We start from the raw sequence: 18,230 nt of genomic DNA on the forward strand, positions 1-18,230 counted from the left end.
TAACAGAAGTTGAGGTCTGTTGAGGCAGCGCCTTACCTCTCTTAGGAGGCGTGCAGTCACCTGATGACTGCGGCGAGTCCGAGCTAGCCCAATGGCTACACCCTGGCTGTTGGACTCGCGCGGTCTGGACTTTACGCTTAAGAGGTCTTGAGGCCTGAGTCCAGCGTTTTCTCCCCGAAAAAACTTCTGCAGACGAGGATATAAAGGGCTCAATCGTCTGAGAGTGGAAGTGACGATCTCTATAAGATACGCCCGCAACCACTGAGGATACTACTGTGCGCCGATCAAGGCCTGCCGAACCCTTTTGCCCTTCGACATTGCTTCTCCCCTGGGCTTGGGAGCTTGCAAGAGGTCCCGGACTGGGAGGACGACTGGCACGCACAGAAGTATCCTCACGCGCAACACTGACACTAGCACTAGGCACAGCACTGGCACTACCACTTCCCACTGCACTTTTCACTTTAAGTTCCTTGACGTCTGCCAAAAGGAACTTGTGGTCACTCACTACCGACTCCACTTTATCACCTAAAGCCTGAATGGCACGTAAAACATCTGACATATCAGGCTGAGCACTAATAGTAGGTTCGGGGGTAGCCACTACAGGGGGAGGAAAAGGTTGAGGATCATGGGGGGAGGAATAAAGTAAAGAGCGAGCCGAACTCCTCCTAACTCTCTCTCTCTCTCTAACTTAGTGGTATATTTGAGGAATCGAATAAAATCAAGTTCCGAAAGTCCGGCACATTCCTCACATCGATCTTCCAACTGACAGGATTTTCCCCTACAGTCGGAACAAACGGTGTGAGGATCAACCGAGGCCTTCGGAAGCCGCCTAATACAAGTCCTACATCGTCTTTGGGGAGGAGCTTGAGAATGGTCGGACATCTTGAATCAGAGAACAGTCAAGGGGGATTCCAAATTAAAGCTAAAGATCGTTAAACCATAAATCAAAATTAATCCAAAAGCTATCTAAGCTAAGGGAAAAGCTTCCTGTATAGCGAAAGCTGAAATCTCAGAGCAATACTTCACCAAAACCGTGAACAAAGACTCCAAAATTATAAGCGTATCCATGTAGGTCTTGCCGGAAGCACGACAGAGGAAAAATTGAGGTGGTGTCAACAAGAAGTACTGCAGTACCTGGCCACAGGTGGCGCTGGTGAGTACACCCCCCTCTTGTATAGCGATCGCTGGCGTATCCCGTCCGTAGAATTCTGTCGGGCAACGGAGTTGACAGCTACATGATTATCGGGTAAGATTAATATTGAAAAATAACACTTTTGGTTATACCAGTGAATAACTTTCAATTGAATAATACTTTACTTACATAAGTGAAATCAATGAAATCGCAGTCAACATCTTGGAAGCCAATGGTGCCTACTGCATATGTGTCATCATTTTTGTAGTGGAACTTTCCTGTAGATCGGTGGAATAGCAATGTGTGGAACAAGCTTAAAACAGCTTCATCCACCTGTCTCCCTTCCACATCCTGCAAATAAACAACAAAAAGTGTCATTCATTCATTTAAAATTTCATAGCATTTTTTTCTTCCATTTTACGTTGCTGATGAATATTATATAAACACCACAGAATGCTGACAATATTCTTAAACACGACTTCTATCATTTTAGGAAAGGGGCGTATAGCTACCAATCATGCAAGTTGATACAAAGATGACTACATAATTAATTTGTTCATGGCTATGTATTTTGCTCCACATAATTCCAATTCTGAATTATGGTTTGGACATTACCACAAACTATTTCCTTTTGAGTACACATTATTACTAATGTTATTAGGGACTGAATTCAAACGAGGCAAGTTGTAAGTAGAAAAGTTAAAAAGCTGTACTAATAAAGTTTATGATCTTGCTGTTTCGAGGTAAACTCCCTTAATAATTCAGTCTTTGTCGAGAACTCCACCTAATGATTTATACCTTGAAAATTGTCAATCTCTTTTTATACACTTAGGGAGATTGGATAATAAACTCTTCCTTGATTTGTGAGGAATCATATATGTGCACAGATCCTTCCTGAGAGATGGAAAAGAGATGGTTCAAATATGTGTTCTCATTTGTGGATAGTTTCAACTCTTTTAGTCTTTGAAAACCAGATGCCGTCCAATTTAACTAACTATGCCAATCCTTTCTAATGTGAGCTGTACCTTTAAAAGGTTAATCACTACCAAGCCCACTTTTATGAAAAACCTGAATCCTTTTATTACTTAAATATGCCCATAATGTGAACACTACTTGGAATGATAGGAAAATGGGGTAGGATATAGAACATATGTACAGGTCAGCAACTAATTCAATCAACAGATGCTATGTAGTATTCAGCATGTTACACAAATAATCAACCTAGTTTAGTTGGTTTCAGATTTTGTCTTGCCATATGCAAGACATGGGCTTTTGCTGCTAAGCAGCCCTTAAACCAAAGTCGAGGGGATTGATACAGTAGTGCTACTGTTAAGAATATTTCAACGCCCCCTTTGATGAGAATGTATGCCACACATTACTCTGCCCAATAATTCTTTTAGTTCCTGCTTGGTAGTGCACGAGTAGTTTAATACATAGATTACTGAATTCTGAAATCCAAGTAATCGCAATTCACTGGTGAATGGAGGTCATACCTTGTCCTTATACTGTACTTTTTTTTTTACATTCAATAAATTGAAATGCATTAATTAATAGTTTCACACCTATTACCCCAATCATTCAGTCATTGCAGTTCCAGCCATGAAAATAGTGGATAAGATAGAAGAAGGGGGACAGAGATTGAATCGTTTCAGCACCACAAATAAGATTATGAGCACGTTAAATTTACGGGGTTGCAAATCAATGCTAAGCCACATGTTTGAACAGATACTTTAACCCATTATTCTGCATAGACTATATATTATATAAGAAGGTTGAATTTACATTACAATAAGGCAAATGTCTCAAGATAATACTGGAAAATATATGCAACATAGATATGGAGGTACTGTACTGTATTTGTTGAGGTTGGTCCCTTACTCTAAAATAGCAATGCAGCTAAATAGTATTTGACATTGTCCTAAGGGAAAGTAGCACTTTGAATTAAATATCAACAATTGTTGTCGATTGATTTCACACTTATACTTTAATTTCTAGCAAAACGGGAATTCACTAGAAAAATTGAATGAGCACTGGGTATTTTGGTATTTTTCTCTATATGACTAATGGAGCTGGGGCAAAATAACTTACTGTACATATAGATCAACTAAAAAGTGACCACCATGTCATATTCTTAAGTTTTGTTTACATCTGAAAGAATGATTGTGGGTTAATGCGCATGCATTGTTTGCATTTGCTTTCGGCAGCTTTTTGTTTTTTGGATGACATAATTATTAGCTAGCTTTTTTAACCAATGAAGAGCTTCCAAATATATTTGCGTAAGTTTTTGAATGTTGTTTTACAAGAGCCATTTTTTTCCCAACCTTTTAACCCTGGATAGGTACGGTCCTCGGACACCCCTTTAAGGGTATACTCGGACGCGAACGACCCCGACGCCAAAAAAAATTCTTGAAAAATCAGTTTTTGCAGTAACCTCCTTTTTTCTTTTGCCAAAAAAAACTTCAATGAATGCTTAAAACAACTGTAAAGATAAATACTACTCATCTGCAGAAAAACTATTTATTATAAATATTTTAAAAAATTAAGTAGAAAAAAAAAAAGACCTGACATAAAAATTCATAAAAAAAAAGTTTATACATATATACACAAATCCTTTTAGGAATTGATTCTTGAATGTTTAGGACACATCTTGATGTATTTTGGATGAAGTCAGACCCATGGAGGTGAAGATCTGAAATGAGAAAAAAAGGGTAACTTTTTTTGGCCAAAAAAAATTGTCCAAATTTCATGAATTTTTTTGGGTACCCAAATGAAATAGGAAGTGGATAATTTTTTTAGGGAATAAACATATGTTATCCTAAAATAGAAATATGTAAAAAAATCTTCATTATTTTGTAAATTACATTTATATCAGGGGCCATATCTAAAGGTAATTTTTTGAGTACTTGGAAATTTCGTAAAAAAATACATATATTTAATATATAATATGATATTTATGCAGGTAAAAATATACAAAAATATCACAAATTCTATAGGGAACAAGAATATATATAGATAGGGCAGCTTACGCTTCGGATATGTCCACAAAATGGCCGCCAACCACACTGACTCAGACTCCCTAATCTGCCACTTGAAATGTAGGAAGGGTATGTCAATTTCAAGGTGTTATTTACTAATCTAATTATTATTGGATATGCATAAAAATTGTATGGTGGGTTGCTGGATAATTGTCGATTATTTTACGACTATAAAATTAAAATTCTGACCCAAAAAAATTTTTTTGAAGGGAAATAAAATCGAAAAAAAAAATGTAAAACAATATTTTAGCTAAAAAAATTTGATGATATTCAATCAAAAAAAAAGTAAACAAAATTTTCCGACAAATAAACATCTAGAGGAATCATTACTCTGTGATAGTTCCTTAGTACGTAGTAATTTTGAAAGAATTGGGAAAAAACGAAAAAATGGCAATCACCGGAAAATCGAACACATACCTATATATACGCCATATCTGGCTAAAAAAAAGATAGGCATGGGTAGCCAGATCATCTAGAAACACTTTCCAACACTATAAAAATATAAGTTTTGCGACACTACTTGCCAATTCCTTACGGTAACATGACTAAGCAAAAAAATGCAAAACAAATAAAAAGGGGCACTCGTGGAAAAATGGCCATTCTAATATACGGCATTTCAGAAAAAAAAAATTTCAGCCACGTGCTAGGCAAACCATCAAGGCATATTTTCCGACAAATAAACATATAAATGAAATATTACTCTGTGATAGTTCCTTAGTACGTAGTAATTTTGAAAGAAATGGGAAAAAACGAAAAAATGGCAATCACAGGAAAATCGAACACATACTTATATATACGCCATATCTGGCTAAAAAAAAAATAGGCATGGGTAGCCAGATCATCTAGAAACACTTTCCAACACTATAAAAATATAAGTTTTGCGACACTACTTGCCAATTCCTTACGGTAACATGACTAAGCAAAAAAATGCAAAACAAATAAAAGGGGCACTCGCGGAAAAATGCCCAACATTCTAATATACGGCATCTCAGATAAAAAAAAAAGACATGCACGTGTTAGCCCAACCATCAAGGCACACTTTCTAAAACATAAACATGAAAAAAAAATCAATAATATACGGCAATTCCTTACTACGTAGTAAATTTTTACAAATATTGAAAAAAAAAACAGAAATTGGCAACCGCAGTTAAATACCCAATATACCAATAACTACGTCGTATCTGACAAAAACAAAATCACGCATGGGTAGCCAGATCATCTAGACACACTTTCCAACATTAAAAAAGCAAATGTTTTACGACACTATTTCGCAATATCTTACGGAAAAATGACTTGGCAAAAAAATTAAAAAAAATTAAAAAGGGACACTCGCGGTAAAATGCCCGACATTCTAATATACGACATCTCAGATAAAAAAAAAGACATGCACGTGTTAGCCCAACCATCAAGGCACACTTTCTAACACATAAACATGAAAAAAAAATGAATAATATACGGCAATTCCTTACTACGTAGTAATTTTTACAAATATTGAAAAAAAAACAGAAATTGGTAACCGCAGTTAAATACCCAATATACCAATAACTACGTCGTATCTGACAAAAACAAAGTCATGCATGGGTAGCCAGATCATCTAGACACACTTTCCAACACTAAACAAGCAAAAGTTTTACGACACTATTTGGCAATATCTTACGGAAAAATGACTTGGCAAAAAAATGAAAAAAAATGAAAAAGGGGCACTCGCGGTAAAATGGTCCTCGTGGTGATGAACGACATTTTAACTAAAAAAAAAAACATGCACATGGTAGCCAAACAATCCACCAAGACTTTCCACAACTGATAACCTATACAAGTTGCACCATTCTACGACAATTTCATAATACGTAATAACTTTGATAATTATGCAAACTACCTCAGAAGGGTAAACTCGGACGCGAACGACCCCGACGCGTCTCAGAAATCGGGGAAGGAGTACAGCTACAGCAATGCACATCTGGACACTACTAGAGCGTGTAGGGGAGACACCTCCTGCAGGTCGATCACCCACAAATTCAGTCACAGGGGTGAGTCACGTGAGAAAAACCTGTTTTTTTTTGACGCTCGGGGTCGCAAACGACCCACCGTACCTATCCAGGGTTAAGTCACAAACACGACTACCACTGCAAGACGTCTAACATATATTTTACTTACTCGTTATCTTGTGTTCTATGCATTTCTGACCTTGATTATTGGGGTGGCAAACAACTCGTTCATGAGTATTTGGACGCCCTTATATAAAGACAAATATGGGGGACACCAGTGGGAAACCGGGTTTTTTGAACCATGTATTTTTCTTACTCGTTATCTTGTGTTCTATGCATTTCTGACCTTGATTATAGGGGGGCAAACGACTCGTTCATGAGTATTTGGACCCCCTTATATAAAGACAATTATGGGGGACATCAGTGGGAAACCGGGTGTTTTGGGTAGGGAAATCTTATAAACGAGTGATTTACAGAAATAATAATGGTCAGAAATGCAAAATAAGGACTAGATAACCAGTTGGATAAAATGTTATTTTTATTAATAAAATAAATTTTTGAATATACTTACCCGATAATCATGTAGCTGTCAACTCCGTTGCCCGACAGAATTCTATGGAGGGATACGCCAGCTATCACAATACTAGAAGGGGGTGTATTTACCAGCGCCACCTGTGGCCAGGTACTCAAGTACTTCTTGTTGACACCTCCTCAATTATTCCTCGGTCCACTGGTTCTCTATGGGGAGGAAGGGAGGGTCGATTAAATCATGATTATCGGGTAAGTATATTCAAAAATTTATTTTATTAATAAAAATAACATTTTTCAATATTAAACTTACCCGATAATCATGTAGCTGATTCACACCCAGGGGGGTGGGTGAAAACCAGTGTACAAGATTAAAGGATAGCTAAGTATCCCATATTTCATATAATCAGTTATCCACAATAACAATGAAATAATAAGTACCTGGTAAGGAAGTCGACTTGAACCGTTACTCTGCCTTTAATAAGATCGTCTTCCTTACTGAGCGCAGCGTTCCTCTTGGGAGGCTGAATCAACTCAAAGGTGCTAAAGTATACAGGGCTGCAACCCATACTAAAGGACCTCATCACAACCTTTAACCTTGGCGCTTCTCAAGAAAGAATTGACCACCCGCCAAATCAACAAGGATGTGGAAGGCTTCTTAGCCGACCGTACAACCCATAAAAAGTATTCAAGAGAAAGGTTAAAAAGTTATGGGATTATGGGAATGTAGTGGCTGAGCCCTCGCCTACTACTGCATTCGTTGCTACGAATAGACCCAGGGTGTAGCAGTACTCGTAAAGAGACTGGACATCTTTGAGATAGAATGATGCGAACACTGACTTGTTTCTCCAATAGGTTGCATCCATAACACTCTGCAGAGAACGGTTCTGTTTGAAGGCCACTGAAGTAGCCACAGCTCTCACTTCATGTGTCCTTACCTTCAGCAAAGCAAGGTTTTCTTCCTTCAGATGAGAATTTGCTTCTCTAATCAGAAGCCTGATGTAGTAAGAAACTGAGTTCTTAGACATTGGTAGAGAAGGCTTCTTGATAGCACACCATAAGGCTTCTGATTGTCCTCGTAATGGTTTTGACCTTTAGAAAGTACTTAAGAGCTCTAACTGGGCAAAGTACTCTCTCCAGTTCGTTCCCCACCATGTTGGACAGGCTTGGGATCTCGAACGACTTAGGCCAAGGACGGGAAGGAAGCTCGTTTTTAGCCAAAAAACCGAGCTGTAAGGAACATGTAGTCGTTTCAGATGTGAAACCTATGTTCCTGCTGAAGGCGTGGATCTCACTTACTCTTTTACCTGTTGCTAAGCACACGAGGAAAAGAGTTTTTTAATGTGAGGTCCTTAAAAGAGGCTGATTGGAGCGGTTCAAATCCTGATGACATTAGGAACCTTAGGACCACGTCTAGATTCCAGCCTGGAGTGGACAACCGACGTTCCTTTGAGGTCTCAAAAGACCTAAGGAGGTCCTGTAGATCTTTGTTGGAGGAAAGATCCAAGCCTCTGTGGCGGAAAACCGCTGCCAACAAACTTCTGTAACCCTTGATCGTAGGAGCTGATAGGGAGCTTACGTTCCTTAGATGTAACAGGAAGTCAGCAATCTGGGTTACATTGGTACTGGTTGAGGAAAACTGCATTGGCCTTGCACCAGCTTCGGAAGACTTCCCATAAAGACTGATAGACTCTGAGAGTGGATGTCGTCCTTGCTCTGGCAATCGCTCTGGCTGCCTCCTTCGAAAAGCCTCTAGCTCTTGAGAGTCTTTCGATAGTCTGAAGGCAGTCAGACGAAGAGCGTGGAGGTTGGGAGTACCTTCTTTACGTGAGGTTGACGCAGAAGGTCCACTCTAGGAGGAAGAGTCCTGGGAACGTCGACCAGCCATTGCAGTACCTCAGTGAAACATTCTCTCGCGGGCCAGAGGGGAGCAACCAACGTCAGCCGTGTCCCTTTGTGAGAGGCGAACTTCTGAAGTACCCTGTTGACAATCTTGAACGGCGGGAATGCATACAGGTTGAGATGGGACCAATCCAGCAGAAAGGCATCCACGCGAACTGCTGCTGGGTCTGGAATCGGAGAACAATACAAGAGGAGCCTCTTGGTCATCGAGGTAGCGAATAGATCTATGGATGGCTGATCCCACAGGGCCCAAAGTCTGCTGCAAACATTCTTGTGAAGGGTCCACTCTGTGGGGAAGACCTGACCCTTCCGGCTGAGGCGATCTGCCATGACATTCATATCGCCCTGAATGAGCCTCGTTACCAGCGTGAGCTTTCGATCTTTTGACCAAATGAGGAGGTTCCTTGCGATCTCGAACAACTTCCTCGAATGAGTCCCTCCCTGCTTGGAGATGTAAGCCAAGGCTGTGGTGTAGTCGGAGTTCACCTCCACCACCTTGTTAAGCTGGAGGGACTTGAAGTTTATCAAGGCCAAATGAACTGCCAACAACTCCTTACAATAGATGTGAAGTGTCCTTTGCTCCTGATTCCATGTTCCCGAGCATTCCTGTCCGTCCAGTGTCGCACCCCAGCCCGTGTCCGATGCGTCCGAGAAGAGACGGTGGTCGGAGGACTGAACAGCCAATGGTAGACCTTCCTTGAGAAGAATGCTGTTCTTCCACCACGTTAGAGTAGACCTCATCTCTTCGGAAACAGGAACTGAGCCCGTCTCTAGCGTCATGTCCTTTATCCAGTGAGCAGCTAGATGATACTGAAGGGGGCGGAGGTGGAGTCTCCCTAACTCGATGAACAGGGCCAGCGATGAAAGTGTCCCTGTTAGACTCATCCACTGCCTGACTAAGCATCGGTTCCTTCTCAGCATGCTCTGGATGCATTCTAGGGCTTGGAAGATCCTTGGGGCCGACGGACAAGTCCGAAAAGCTCGACTCTGAAGATCCATACCCAAGGAGACAATGGTCTGGGATGGAACGAGCTGAGACTCCTCAAAATTGACCAGGAGGCCCAGTTCCTTGGTCAGATCCATAGTCCATTTGAAAATCTCCAGACAGCGACGACTTGAGGGAGCTCTTAAAAGCCAGTCGTCTGACGGAGCCGGACACAAGATCATGATACTGCTGCACAGTCTGTAAGCTGTCAATCATGGGCAAGCGAGGAAGTACAGTGACAACCCGAATCTGTCTAGACTGTCTGGGTTGTACAGACAACTCCTTAACGGATTGCTGAGGTTGCCCACTGCGTCACAACAAGTCCCTTCTGTTGGTTGTTGAACGTCTTCCCCGTGACACATTGACTCCGTAAACAAAAAATCCTCTAACAAGGACTAAGCTTGGACTGCATGTCATGCAACACAGCTCAAGGTCTATGGGAGCAGGTGTGGTAACAGACGGGATTAGCGGCTGAAGTGTAACCATTACCTTCCCTGTAAGCATGTTATGCTTAAATAAAAGTCCATAAGAGGTTATGCAGCTAAAGGCTCCCTCCAAATGACAGAGTCCTCAAGGGAATATCAGAAGGAGGGAGAAAAGAACTTTCTCATCTACAGGGACCTTATCCTAGAAAAGCTAAGTTCTCTGAGTGAGGGTTCACTGGTGCAAAGCAGCAGACTAGAAGGCAACGTTATGAAACTGCTTGACAGTCTAGTGAGTTGGCAACAACCCAAGATGTGTTGAGAAGCATGCGGTAAGGTATGCAGAGCATGATGTATGCAGAGTATGCTGTATGCAGAGCATGCTGAATGCAGAGCATGCTGTATGCAGAGCATGTTGTATGCAGAGCATGCTGAATGCAGAGCATGCTGAATGCTGAGCATGTAGGAAGTAGAGCCTGCTGTAAGCAGAGCCTGCTGAAAGGAAAGCAGAGCGTGTGCATGGCGTTTAACATTTCTCAGAAATTCCATGACCAGTGCTAGAGTGCTTAATGCATGTTTGCATGGGGTTTAAACCATGGTATGCTGAACAGCAGAGTCAGAACGAGCTGGAACAACAACAGAGGTTTCCTCAACTTGAGGGAAAACCTGAGGTTCAGACTGCATAGGCTGAACAACAGACGGAGCAGAAGGCAGGTGCAAGGGTGAAGGAGGTTGACTCCTAGCAAGAGTTGCACCCAAGGATTGTACCAGCTAAGCGGAGGACGGAGGCGGAGTAGTCCGTTCCTGTTCCTGAGAGATGAGTGGAGCATGAGAAGGTTGAGGCTGCGCAGAACAAGGTAAAGTTCTAGCAAGCTGAGGCTCCTGAGGCGCAAGTGCATGGTGTAGATGAGCTTGCCTAGATGAGGGTTGAACTCGGTGCAGCGCTGGTTGAGCAGACAGACTCACGGAGGGGAGAGGTTGTTGTACCCCAACCGAGAGTTGCACCACTGGAGGAGCAGCAAGGGGAGGAGGAGGAAGAGTGTAACTCTCCTGATCCCAAAGCAAGGGTTGCCTTAAAGAAGGCTGAGGCTGAACAACACTGTGAACAGCAAACTCCGAAAGTGGTTCAACATCGTACGCCTGGCAGATGGAGCTGCGACTGGGTGCAGCGAGTGCAGGCGGGTGCAGCACAGGCTGAACGGGTGCAGGAGGTTGGTGCACCACCGGTGCAGGCGGGTGCAGCATAGGCTGAACGGGTGCAGGAGGTTGGTGCACCACCGGTGCAGGCGGGTGCAGCACAGGCTGAACGGGTGCAGGAGGTTGGTGCACCACCGGTGCAGGCGGGTGCAGCACAGGCTGAACGGGTGCAGGAGGTTGGTGCACCACAGGTGCAGGAGGTGCAACACTCTCAGCACGACACTCACGCATCAAGTCCGAAAGCTGTGCTTGCATGGACTGTAGTAGAGTCCACAACATCATACGCCTGGCAGATGGTACTGTGATCAGGCGGAGCGAGTGTAGGAGGAGGGAGTGTAGGCGGAGGCGGTGGAGCAACACTCTCAGCCCGACACTCACTCATCAAGTCCGAAAGCTGTGCTTGCATGGACTGTAGTAGAGTTCACAACATCGTACGCCTGGCAGATGGTGCTGCGACCAGGCGGAGCAGGTGCAGGCTGGGCGAGCACAGGCGGAGCAGGTGCAGGCTGGGCGAGCACAGGTGCAGCGAGAACAGGTGGAGGGAGTGCAGGCGGTGCAACACTCTCAGCCCGACACTAACGCATCAAGACCGAAAGTTGTGACTGTATGGACTGCAGTAGAGTTAACTTGGGGTCGGCAGACACTAAGTTCTGCTGAGGTAAAGCCTTAACAGCAGAGATCTGTTGTGGCAGAACCTTACTCCTCTTAGTCGGAGTGTAATCAACTGATGACTTAGGAGAGTCAGAGCTAACCCAACGACTGCATTCGGTTTGTGAACTTTAACTTCGTACGTCTGGCATAGGTCTGGACTTAACGTTTAAGAAGTCTTGAGACCTGAGACCAGCGTTACTCTGCCTTTATTTTCTCCCCTAATCTCTTCTGCAGACGAGCAAAATAAGGGCTCAATCGTCTGCGGGTGGGAGTGACGGTCTCGGTAAGACACGCCCACAACCACCGAGAATACTTCAGTGCGCCGATCAAGGCCTGCTGAACCCTTATGCCCTTCGACATTGCTTCTCCCCTGGGCTTGGGAGCTTGCAAGAGGTCCCGGACTGGGAGGACGACTGGCGCGCACAAAAGTACCCTCACGCACTAATCACTTATCACTTTGATTTCTGTTTGCACTTATTTCACTGAACTCGAAACTTAAGTGGTTTGTACCTGAAATACGCAATTCTATCCTTTCTCAAAGTTAGTAATTGCGAAAACAGAATTACAATGTAACAGAAAAATCTAATGAAAGATAAATCAGTGGTTGGAAAGAGACTAAACACTAGATCACTCTAGAAACGTTTAGTTTCTTCCCCTAAAGAGACTAGGGAGAAGAGCAAAAATCGATAATGACGTTACTCGTACGCCTGGCAGGCTTGAATGAAACGTTTATCCTCTTTCTCCCTCCGTCTCTATCTCTCTCTCTCTCTCTCTCTCTCTCTTGACTTAGAACCTGAGAGAAGAGCCCAATCATATATATCGTTAAAACATATTATTGTTAAAGGAAAAAAAAAAACTGAAAAGTTCCTTTATTAGGATCAAAACCATTAAGTTAAGAAAGAATGAACAAAACGCTAGACACGGTTACTCTTACTGCAACGTGAAACCGTGAACATTCTGAAAATACTCCAAGAACATAAGCGTATCCCAGAACGTCTTGCCGGAAGCACGACAGAGGAATAATTGAGGAGGTGTCAACAAGAAGTACTTGAGTACCTGGCCACAGGTGGCGCTGGTAAATACACCCCCTTCTAGTATTGTGATAGCTGGCGTATCCCTCCATAGAATTCTGTCGGGCAACGGAGTTGACAGCTACATGATTATCGGGTAAGTTTAATATTGAAAATATATGGTTCACGTAAGGGGCGGAAAACAGGCCAAAACATGATTATTTAACACATTTTAGATTTTTAAAAGGGTACAGAATCTAACAAACCCACCTAACCTAGTAGTTACCAGGTCACAACCCCTAAACATAAATTAAAAAAAAAAAATCCTTACATTATGATGAGGTAAATCACATTTCCTTACCTTATGATTGACTTTTTTTTTTTTTTGTCTTGGTAATCTTTACAAAAGCTTTGCAGTAGAAAATGTGTTGGTCTTCCCTAAAAATTAAGCCAGAATCGAACCTTTTAGGCATTATTCCTCGGTTATTTTTTAATTTCACATGAGTAACAATACCTATACACTGAATGGAGACCATTTCCATCATAATCAATTGCCGACATAAATGAAATCAAAATAAATTTAGAAATAGATTGATGTACTTCACTTAAGTTCCCTCCTCGAGACGTCCTTAAGTGATGGTGGTGAAGTTGAAATTGGTGGGGAAGATGGAAAAAATGGCTGTTGTAGAACAACATCCGGGAACTTATGAAGAAGTACTTGTAAGCTGTTAATTGGTTTAAAAAACTACCCGACAGATACGTCATTGTAAATGCACAGAAACCAAGCATGCGCCATAAGTCCCCTTCAGTCTCTCAGATGTAAACAACGGACTTAAAGTGAAAAACATACTTCACATTTTAATGGACCGATACGTAAGTTATGCCCCAGCCCTTATGAAACATAAAGAAAAATACCAAACTAGCCAGCACTCATCCATTTCTTATAAGCGATTTACAGTTTTGCCAGTAATTTGAGTATCATATATTTACCCACTGTTCAATATATAGATATTGTTGCTCACGTGAAAGTATAAAATATCCCTTTAAAATTAAGTTATGTAAATCATAAGTATTAAGATACTTTAATAGTGATCCATGCAATGGCGTTCACACCACATCCACGTATCGCTTGACAGACCAAAGAAGCAGTGCGATAATGTTTATCTGTGAGCCTCAGCAGTGCAAAATCCTTAAGAGGAACATGATATGAATCACATATAACGTTAATGTCATGCCACATTAACCATAACTTTTCCAAGTTCCCCTGCTGTATGGGACTGGGAAAACAGCCGTCAAAGTAAAGTTTATTATGTATTTCTGACCATTACCAATGCTGCTAAATACTTTTTTTTTGGTGTTTCCTCACCAAAAACCCCCAGGTTCCCGATATTCATGGTACGAAATGGATAAAACACAAGATAACAGCTGGGAAAAATGTTTTGTGTATTTGGCTAGAAAATAAAGTATCATATATATCTACCGTGGAGCCTTTGTAGTTTGTTGGAACAGACCGAGTGTAAAATTTCAAAATATAAGACTGAAAAACCATGCTCTAAAAGGGAAACAAAGGGCTGTATGTATGATAGCAGCCACCTGTATGTATTATTATGGCTAACTTAGAATACGGCAGTGTAAGTGGGGGTCGGAGGGAGAGTTAGCCTCCTCGTTAGGTAAGTAGGCAAGGACACAGTAAGGACACGGCTTGTAAGTTAGGTTCGTTGACGTCCATTTTTTAATCCACACAGGGGGAACTGGCTGCTGATATACAAAGGCCCCGAAACAAATACAAGAACACCAGCTGACCTACGGTTCCTCACCTAACTAGCGGGGGACTATATTCCCCTGCGACCCTCCTTCAGACTACTGTATTCTTAGCTTACCCTTAAATAGCAAAGCTAGCTTCATATTATCGTAAGTCAGACAAAGATAAACTACAACTTTTCCTTAAATAAAATTGATTTGACAAGTAATATGAAAGTTTATGCCCATCCAACGAACGACATTCACTGCTTTACTGTTTTCGGAGCCTTTGTATATCAGCGGCCAGTTCCTCACGCGTGGATTAAAATTGGACATCAACTAACCTAAACTTTCCCCCCTAACCTAACCTACAAGCCGTGTCCTTACCTACTTAGCTAAAGGGGGGCGTTACTGTCGTATTCTAAGTAAGCCATAATAATGCATACACCAATAATGTTTAATAATATATTTGTACAACCTAACCTGACTTTCCACAGACGATAAGAGGACCTTATGAGGCCAAATTGTGCCCATTCACCTGTTCTAAAAGCTTATAACACACAGGTAGTCGGCTCATGAATGTTAATTAGCAGGTAGGCCTATTATATCACTTCATGCCAATAGGCCTCGACTCTCTCTCATTGTTAGATCGATTTAGAGCTTCGATGCAACCAGGACGACACGATTTCAAAACAGAAGTGGACATTATAATGTGTATATTTCATCCTAGGCCTAGAGTTTAAGACGCAACCGTACATTTGCGTTGTTTATAAAATCCCAGACACCAATGTTGTACGAGGATGACGCAAAGGTAGGCAAACATTACCCATGGGGGGTCACCTGTTTGCTCCCGTTTTTCCACCTCTTCAAACAAAACGAAATACTTTCTGATATGACAGGCACACCGGGGATGATGTTATAAACACGCCGTGACAAAACGATCATATAATTCGAAGAAATTCCCCCCAAACTAAGCAAAATACTTACTAGCTCCAAGACCTGCGTGTTAGCATTCATCCTTTTCGCTTTGTTTTGATCTGCGTCTCTCAGCTGACGGTGACGTCACAGCTAGCGCGACATTTGAAGTAGAGAAAGCGTAATGCCAAACATTTCCTTCGTCATTAGTTTTATGTGATCAGTGGTACAGTTATATCGTCTATGAAATGTTGATTATGTAATTTAACATTTTATAAGGATCTAAAGCAGGATTAAGATTTATTGTTTGATATAGCGTCACCGAATACAGTTACATAAAAAAACCCAGGGGAGAGAAAGTAGGACATGATTCGAGTTTGCAATGGCTTTAAGTAACTTGACTGGTATTTATTTGTATCATGTAACGCCAATTTGATGTGTATTTTTGTATATCCTGAATGCCTTGATAGTTTATTATAAGCAAACTGTTCACAATATTTTCGGGTTTCTCTTGCAACTCGTGCCAATTCTAGAGTTGACCATGTTGCATGTCATGATGTCAGTTCTCTCTCTCTCTCTCTCTCTCTCTCTCTCTCTCTCTCTCTCTCTCTCTCTCTCTCTCTCTCTCTCTCTCTCTCTCTATATATATATATATATATATATATATATATATATATATATATATATATATTTATACATACATATATATATATATATATATATATATATATATATATATATATATATATATATATATATATATATATGTATGTATGTATGTATATACATTTGTTTATTTGATATATTTATTCCATTTCAACCTCCTTGTATTACATATTTTTTTTATTTATTACGGCTATATGTATTTATATACATATAGTATATACATATTCAGTAGACAGTGTATCATCATTAATTAAAACAGACGTTTGCATATTAGATTGACGTTTTGCAGACGTTTATGAATCTGTCGCTCTATATTTACGCTTGCACTGGAAGTTCAAGTAGTAATTATGACTCAGCTTTGAAGAAAAGGCCACATAGCCATCACTAGCCATGATACATGTAAGCCATGGGTTTTAGAGATGTAGGTTTAGATAAAAGGTAATTCTGGAGAGATGATTTTAGATAATATTAAGAGTATTATTATTATTATTATTATTAGTGTTATTATTATTAGTAGTAGTAGTATTATTAGTATTATTATTGTTGTTATTATTATTATTATTATAAATGTTATTATTATTGTTATTATTATTATTATTATTACTATTATTGTTATTATTATTATTACTATTATTGTTGTTATTATTATTATTATTATTATTATTATTAATTGCTAAGCTACGACCATAGTTGGAAAAGCAAGATGCTATAAGCCCAGGAGCCCCAACAGGGAAAATAGCCCTCTGAGGAAAGGAAACAAGGAAAAATGAAATATTTCATGAGCAGTAACAACATTAAAATAAATATTTCCTAGATAAACTATAAATTCTTTAACAAATAAGAGGAAAAAAATTAGATAGAATAGTGTGCCCGAGTGTACCCTCAAGCAAGAGAACTCTAACCCAAGACAGTGGAAGACCATGGTACAGAGGCTATGGCACTACCCGAGACGAGAGAACAATGGTTTGATTTTGGAGTGTCCTTCTCCTAGAAGAGCTGCTTTTACCATAGCTAAAGAGTCTCTTCTACCCTTACCAAGAGGAGAGTAGCCCCTGAAGAAAGAACAGAGTTGGGAGCCCAGGTTACTGAAGTGCAAAAGTAATAAGTGAGCTTTGGCGTGGTCCACTGTAGGCATAACTAATGGGTCCTTGCAAGTGTCAAATTGGGCCCTAGCTGCACCCACTTTTTAGCCGTCCTTACTCCCATTTCTCTCAGGATGTTCAACATCTTAAGACTTTTATTTCATACTGTAAATTTATGGTTTCCTGCAACCGCATCGGCTACTAAATAAAATCCCTTTACTGTTCATAGAATATTTTTTATTGATTGTTTATTACTTTTTTGTAGGTTTTTTTTTCCCTTTCCTCACTGGGGCTATTTTTTCCTAGCGAGAGCATTATAATAGGGTTCATAGCATCCTGGTTGCCCTACTAGGGTTGTGACTTAGCTAGTGATAATAATAATGATGATGATAATAATAATAATAATGATAATACTACTACTACTACTACTACTACTACTACTACTACTACTACTAATAATAATAATAATAATAATAATAATAATGATGATGATAATGATAATAATGGTTAATGATTAGTAATAATAATAATAATAATAATAATAATAATAATAATAATTATAATAATAATGGTTCAAGATTTTCTCCATAAAATGACAAAGCCTAGAATATTTTGATACTCAAGTAACTACGATAGAATTAAAAGTGTATATGTTTTGGGTATGACAACAGCAGCTTTCAAAATCTTTCGTTTACTTAAAGACTATAAATGTAGAACAATCTTCCTTTATAGATTAGAAATTTAACGATGCGGGGAAGCCAAATTTTTTCTGTGAGTTATTGTAGAATAGATTTGGATCGCATCGAAAGCATGCGTAGTCTATACGATGCACTCGATTGTATTCTTAAATGATATGTTGTATTTCTAGTATGATATACAATGGAAAACACTTAGAGTTATTGATATCATGAATTCGTACAAAAAAATATTTTATATGACCTACATATTTAAACAAATTTTTTTATGACATACTTATGTAC

At 40.3% G+C, this 18,230-nt stretch overlaps 1 protein-coding gene across 1 annotated transcript in view; it reads right to left on the reverse strand.

The window, feature by feature from the left end:
* The window catches only part of LOC137658836 (autophagy-related protein 101-like), a 34,392-nt gene extending 18,769 nt beyond the window's left edge, over positions 1-15,623 (reverse strand). The window contains exons 1-2 of the mRNA XM_068393915.1: positions 15,575-15,623; positions 1,322-1,483 (exon numbers count right to left, since the gene is read on the reverse strand). Of these exons, the coding sequence (XP_068250016.1) occupies positions 1,322-1,483; positions 15,575-15,604 (192 nt within the window). The 5' untranslated portion in view covers positions 15,605-15,623. The remainder of the gene's footprint in view (positions 1-1,321; positions 1,484-15,574) is intronic.
* Positions 15,624-18,230: the final 2,607 nt, after the last annotated feature.

The sequence above is a fragment of the Palaemon carinicauda genome, chromosome 19 (genome assembly GCF_036898095.1).
Source record: "Palaemon carinicauda isolate YSFRI2023 chromosome 19, ASM3689809v2, whole genome shotgun sequence".
Taxonomy (NCBI): Eukaryota; Metazoa; Arthropoda; class Malacostraca; order Decapoda; family Palaemonidae; genus Palaemon; species Palaemon carinicauda.